The 6,945-nt window shown below is 46.7% G+C and overlaps 1 protein-coding gene across 1 annotated transcript in view; it reads left to right on the top strand.

Moving 5' to 3' along the window:
• The first annotated feature begins 5,278 nt into the window (after positions 1 to 5,278).
• The window catches only part of LOC309553902 (procollagen C-endopeptidase enhancer 2-like), a 45,779-nt gene continuing 44,112 nt past the window's right edge, over positions 5,279 to 6,945 (top strand). The window contains exon 1 of the mRNA XM_082255395.1: positions 5,279 to 5,431. Within this exon, the coding sequence (XP_082111521.1) occupies positions 5,343 to 5,431 (89 nt within the window). The 5' untranslated portion in view covers positions 5,279 to 5,342. The remainder of the gene's footprint in view (positions 5,432 to 6,945) is intronic.

The raw sequence follows: 6,945 nt of genomic DNA, 5'->3' as shown, positions 1-6,945 counted from the left end.
GCATTTGTTGGTTTTGGGCAGTTTATTGCCTCACAGCTGGAGACCATTACATGGGTCTCTGAGCAGTCTAAGCCCTCACAGCTGGAGACCATGAGGCAAGTTTCTTTGGCATCTGGTTACCTTGGGCCAATGCACAACTTCTGGTGCCCAGTGCAACCTCCAGAACACTACACAGTCACAAGGATCAATTTAGGGTCTTTCCTCGCAAGTCCCTAGGGCAGTTGTTCCTTCCAGCATCCTCCAGATATGGTTCAGTGAGTGAGACAGTCCTTCCCCAGACTAGATCCCTTGTGGTGAGGTCCTGCAAATCAGCATGTAGGAAGGAACAGTCTACTTTCTGCACTGCAGGTGGCGCTCATCTGCAGGAAATGCAGTTCCTCTATGGTTTCCTGAGTCACTGGGAGAAGCAATTTGGTTGTTGGCTGCCACCCATGTGACTCTGGCAGCCATCTTGGATTAGGCAGAGTCAATTTAAGGCCCTGGCTCCCAGGCTTGGTGCTAATTTTGTGAGTTAGTAGAGTAGGAACAGGTACCCCGCCTGTAGGGACACTACTAGCAGTAGGGAAAGGTTTCTGATGAGGAATAAAGTATAAGATTCCGCCATTTTCGCAATTCCTTTGGACATCATCCCAATTGGGTACGAGATGGCTAGTCCGCAGCATGCTCTCTTTACAGATGCTGTCAATCCGAATGATACTTATTCTCTTCACATTATTGAAAACCGTAAGTGCACCCGGTTGGGCAGCCTTCCCATTGTGTTTGTTGTGAACTGTTGCTATACAATTTTTAAGTTTTCTATTGCACCTGACTGTGTGAATTCTTGCCGCTGCACCCCACCTACAAGCTTTTATCAAGGTCTATCCAGACTGACAGCCCTGACTATACTGAGGCCTCTAAAAATCTCCATAGTCCATGGGCTGCCTGAATGCAGCAGCCCTCAGGCTCTGAAACCCTCCTGTGAGAGAACCACGCCCTTCAGTGCTTCAGACTATTTATCACCATTCCAGCCCCCTTCTAGACAGTCCTCTCCAGGAATTGGCTAGAGCATGATAAATATTCAGGCTGGTTATTTATATCTCCCTCACTAAGCTCCAGAAGCTTCTTCCAGAGGTAGGGGGAAGCAATCAAACTCCCAGCCTGTGAAACCCTAAACAAGACCAGGACAAACGATTACTGCTACCTTGATTAGAGAAGAAACCAAAAACTAAATCTACCTAGAATCCTTTACTAAGACGGTGCTACAGGAGGAAGAGAATGAACAAGAATCAGAGAACATTCCACATTCAACGTAACTAAACATGACTGTACACATCTATGGCAACAAATCAGGAGGTTTTCAAATTCGTCTGGTTAGTGGTCTCCCAGTCACCATACAGCCCAAATTTAGCACCCTCTGACTTCCACTTGTTCGGTCCATTGAAGGATAGTGTTTGAGAACAATGATTTGATGACACTGGCACTGTGAAAGTGGCTCTGAAGAAGTTGGGACACAAATTTTTTCAAAGTGGATTCAAAAGTTGGGTTCAATGATGGCACAAATACAGCACTTGTGGTGGAGACTATGTTGAGTTGAACCTTTGTATAGAAAAGTGGTCTCCAAACTGCGGCCGATGTGGCCCTTTGCTTACATTAATCCAGCCCGTGGGGCACTATTCCTCCCATGGATATGAGGCATTAATACTTCCACTATCACCAAGAATGAGGGCCTATTCCTCCCATTGGCACTTACATTGGGGCATTAATTCTTCCATGTAAACCAATGAGTGGGCACTATTCCTTCCACTGACACCATAGACGAGTCATAATTCCTCCCACTAATACCAATGATGGGGCAGTATTCCTACTCCTACTGACCAAAGGTGCTACAGTATGTAATTTTTACTCCCACTGACCATCAAACCTGACATATGGTCTTCTCCAAAAAACAATAAGGTGTAACCACCCTTCTCCTGCGCTTGGTATCCAGGCCCCTCGACCACACTCCTCACGGGACTGACAACTGGCTTCTCAGATGGCTAAGGTCTTGCTGCCCCTGTCGGACTGGGGTAGTCCACCGGTACTAAAAAGAAAAAAGAACAAAAAAAGGGCGCACCGACCTAGCGCATTATCCTCAATAAAAGGCTTTATTTAAGTGACATTAAAAATGGCTACTCACAGACGTAGATAAAAGTAAAACGTATCAAGCTGGATTGCTCAAATGTCTGTGTTTAGTCCATATAATCGTCCATGACCGATGAGATGACTGATGCGTTTCGAGGCCTAGCCTCTTCCTCAGAGCCACCAGCCTTTTATTGAGGATAATGCGCTAGGTCGGTGCGCCCTTTTTTTGTTCTTTTTTCTTTTTAATATGGTCTTCTCCCACTGATGCTGGGGCATTTTCTGCTTTTACTGGTGTGACAGGAAGTCAGGTAAATCTGTGGGTGTTGTCACAGACGGGAGATACATTTCTGCCTTGTTTAGACAATTCACCAATTACTATCAGGTGTCGGCTGCAGAGGTAGCCAAAAAGGTTTAAGGATGTTGGAAAGCTTCAGCTATTCAGAATGAGGCAATTAAGGCCTCTATAAGTTATCCAGAGGATGACTACTGATTGCTGCCTCCTGAGGCTTTTTGCGATAAGGAGAGCAGTGAGCTGAGAAAGACTTCTGAAGGTGAGGTGGTGTTGACTTTTTCTGTGTGAAAGGAAAACAAATGGACTATTGGTTTTCTGCTGTATAACCAGCAGTGTCTGCCCAGCAGTAGGTTGGGACAGACACCATAGGTAGGTTCCTGTGTTGTGAAGGTAGACGCCCCAAGTAGCCAGGGTTTATTTTATGTTTGTTTGATTTATGCTGTTTGGATGCTTGCACTTGTTTCCAGCAAATTGGAAGAATAAACCATAGACCGTTGTTTTCAACCACTCCTCGGCTGTCTCTCTGTGTAGCGAACCCACCCAAGGGGTCACCCACACCCGCTACCGAGCCAACCCCGTACACTGGCTACAGTCCAACAGTCAAGTCTGAAGGAAAGTAAATTGGCACTTTTGTTTAGAAAGTTTGGAGACCCCTGGTATAAAGGATGAGTTACTCTACCTATTAAACAACATAAACTTTAGCTTTTTCACCCATCTGTGCACATTGCTCTTGTCAATGGTGTAAACATTCTGTAGCCTTCTATGAATGACTGCAGTGGACAGCCTGCACCCCTCCTTTACTAAGGTGAAGAAATGTCATCAGTCACCACACCAAGGATTCCTCGAAAGGGTCCAAAGCTTTTTTACGTGGTCACATGATAAATATACAGCAACGTTTCAGAGCCATGCAGGGCCCCTTTGTCACTTTCCTGATGGAGGGGCCCTGCTTGGCTCCGAAACTTTGCTGTATATTTATTATGTGACCACATAAAAGTGCTTTGGACCCTTTTAAGGAATCCTTGGTGTGCTGATGACATTTCCTCACTTTGGTTATCCATGGTTTATTATAGTCATTACAGCATATAGCTTACTCAATTCTAAACTTTGTTTGGAATTGACCTCTTTTATCAAGAACTCAGTGGCGGCATGTTGCTTCTGCTTGGAATCCATTTTAACATGCAATGAAACAAAAGAGGAATCACTATAGAAGAAGAGTTATTGCTACCACTACGCTTGTTTTTTTTTTCTTGACTACCACACCACCTTTTTCAGCTTTTGCTTGCGGCAATGGAAGGGATGCAAGGATGTAGGATTTACAGTGGGGCTCTGAGATGATGGAAAAGTCTGGGGAGCTACTGAGGACGAAATGGTTGGCTGTAAAACTGATCTGTAGTTAAGCCCCTGGCTATAGATACACTTTAAATGTGACCCCAGGACTCTCCGCATTTCTGGACCATGGGAGTCGTCACATACTGTAGGAGTCTTTGCATCGCCAGGATTGTGATGGACCAGCTATTCTACGTGGCTTTTCCAACTAAACGTGACAAAGCATCTGGACGGGGTGTAGGTGGGAAAAGGCCATGCCAGGACACTTGGCCCCCAGGTGTGCCATGACTTTAAAGGGGTCGGTGTGCTGACATCTTCTGACAAAGCAAAAGAAGGGGGGGGGGCTGGGGTCTGCGTGTGTGCTGAGTGTGCAACATCTGGATTCTATTTCATAGATTCCTCCTCCCCCCCTCTGACTACCAGTCCTGACTCTTCTCCAAAGCACTCACTGACATCTGTGTCCCTCATCTGTACTCACTGGAGGCTCAGACGCCGATAGACCATTCCAGCAACCTCAGTCACATCTGCAATCCTCAACGACGGATAAAGAGAACCGGGAGCCGGCCGCCCAACTGGATCCTAACTTGGACAAAGAAACCAAACATTGATCGCCTTCCTTGGAAGGGGATGCTTTGTTTCTTAACCTGGACACAAAGAATAAATACTCCACCCCCCCATAGCAGAAGGCACTTTGGCCCCTAACTTTGACGTAGAGACCAAAAATTGACCATCTCCCTTAGGACCGGGCATTGCAGCCCTTAGCCTGGAATCAGAGACCACAAACTGACCACTTACCCTAGTACCAGGCACTATAGCCCTTAGCCGGGACACAAAGACTCCATACTGACCACCTCCCTTAGGACCGGGCATTGTGTCCCTTAGCCTGGACACAGAGACCACATACTTACCACCTACCCTAGGACCAGGCATTGTAGCCCTTAGCCTGGACACAAAGACCCCATACTGACCACCTCCCCTAGGACAAGGCGTTGTGGCTCCTTGCCTAGGCACAGATACTAAATACTGACTGCCTTCCCTAGGACCGGGAACTGTGGTCCCTAACCTGGATGCTAAAACCACATACTATCCACCTCCTCTAGGACCTGGTGCTAAAGCCCCTAGCTTGGACACAAAAATCACATACTGACTACCTCCCCTAGGACTGGGTTCTGTGGCCCCTAGCCTGGACATAAAGACTGCATACTGACCGCCTTCTTCAGAAGCAAGCACTGTGTCCCCTAGACTGAACACAGAGACTAAATACTGACCGCCTACCCTAGGACCAGGTGCTGCAGTCCCTAACCTGGACGCAGAGGCTAAATACTGACCACCACCCTTAGTAATAGTCACTGTGGCCCCTAGCCTGGGCACAGAGACTAAATACTGACCACCTCTCTGGACGAGACACCGTGACCCCTAGCCTGGACACAGATATCAAACACTGACCACCTCCCCCAGTCACAGACTTTGGACACTGACCCCCCCTTGCCCTCTGCACAGGGACTGGACGCCATCCCCTTGTTCCCCCACACAGACTTTGCTCTCCTCCTCTATTAAAGTCCAGCCATTGACCCCCCCTCCTCCCTGTACACTTCCCGCACTCTAATCCCACTCACACAGCAGGATGCTCCTCACTCTTCTCCTCGTTCTCTCTCTCTGTCTGGGGGTCTCCCAGGGTCAAGAACCGAATTCCACAACCCCCACTTATACCAGGTAAGGACAGCACCTAGCTTTTCACTATTAATGCTTCGTATAGCGCCATCATATACTGTGGCGCTGTAAAAGTGCACAATAAGGACCCAGCGGGCATCACTCACTTTGTGCAATGCTTTTCATTATTAATACTTCATATAGCGCCGTCATATACCATAGCGTTGTACAATGCATGATAAAGCTTCAGCAGGCATTTCTCAATGCTTTTCGTTTTTAATGCCTCATATAGCGCCATCACATACCGTGGCGCTGTTAAGGTGCACAATAAGGCGCCAGGAGATGTTACTATGCATGCAATGCTCTTCATTATTAGGGCTTTACATAGCGCCATCATGTGCCATGGCGCTGTAAGAGTGCACAAAAAGGACCCAGCAGGTCATTATTAATGCTCCATATAGCGCCGTCATATACCATAGCGTTGTACAATGCATGATAAAGTGGCAGCAGGTATTACTCTGCATGCAATGCTTTTTATTTTGAATGCTTCATTTAGCGCCATCATATACCGTGGCGCTGTTAGGGTGCACAATAAGGCGCCAGGAGATGTTACTATGCATGCAATGCTTTTTATTAATATTGCTTCATATAGCGCCATCATATGCCATGGCGCTGTAACGGTGCACAAAAAGGACCCAGCAGGCATTGCCCAGTGTGCAATGCTTTTCACTATTAATGCTTCATATAGCGCTGTCATATACCGTGGCACTGTAAAATGCATGATAAAGTGCCAGCACTTATTACTGTCTGTGCAATGCTTTTCATTACTAATGCTTCATATGGCGCCCTCATATACTGTGGTGCCGTAAAATGCATGATAAAGTGCCAGCAGCTATTACTGTCTGTGCAATGCTTTTCATTATTAATGCTTCATATAGCGCCGTCATATACCCTGGCGTTGTACAATGCATGAAAAAGCTCCAGCAGGCATTACCCAGTGTGCAATGCTTTTCCTTATTAGTGCCTCATATAGCGCCATCATATGTCATGGCGCTGTTAAGGTGCACAATAAGGCGCCAGGAGATGTTACTATGCATGCAATGCTTTTCATTATTAGGGCTTTACATAGCGCCATCATGTACCATGGCGCTGTAAGAGTGCACAAAAAAGGACCCAGTGGGTCATTATCAGGGCTTCATATAGCGCCGTCATATACCCTGGTGTTGTACAATGCATTATAAAGCTCCAGCAGGCATTACTCAGTGTGCAATGCTTTTCATTATTAATGCTTCATTTAGCGCCATCATATACTGTGGCGCTGTTAAGGTGCACAATAAGGCGCCAGGAGATGTTACTATGCATGCAATGCTTTTCATTATTAGGGCTTTACATAGCGCCATCATGTACCATGGCGCTGTAAGAGTGCACAAAAAAGACCCAGTGGGTCATTATTAATGCTTCATATAGCGCGGTCATATGCCATGGCGCTGTAACGGTGCACAAAAAGGACCCAGCAGGCATTGCTCAGTGTGCAATGCTTTTCACTATTAATGCTCCATATAGCGCCGTCATATACC

Source organism: Pelophylax lessonae, assembly GCF_965119305.1.
Source record: "Pelophylax lessonae genome assembly, chromosome: 4".
Taxonomy (NCBI): Eukaryota; Metazoa; Chordata; class Amphibia; order Anura; family Ranidae; genus Pelophylax; species Pelophylax lessonae.
This window is presented reverse-complemented; position numbering and strand designations above follow the sequence as displayed.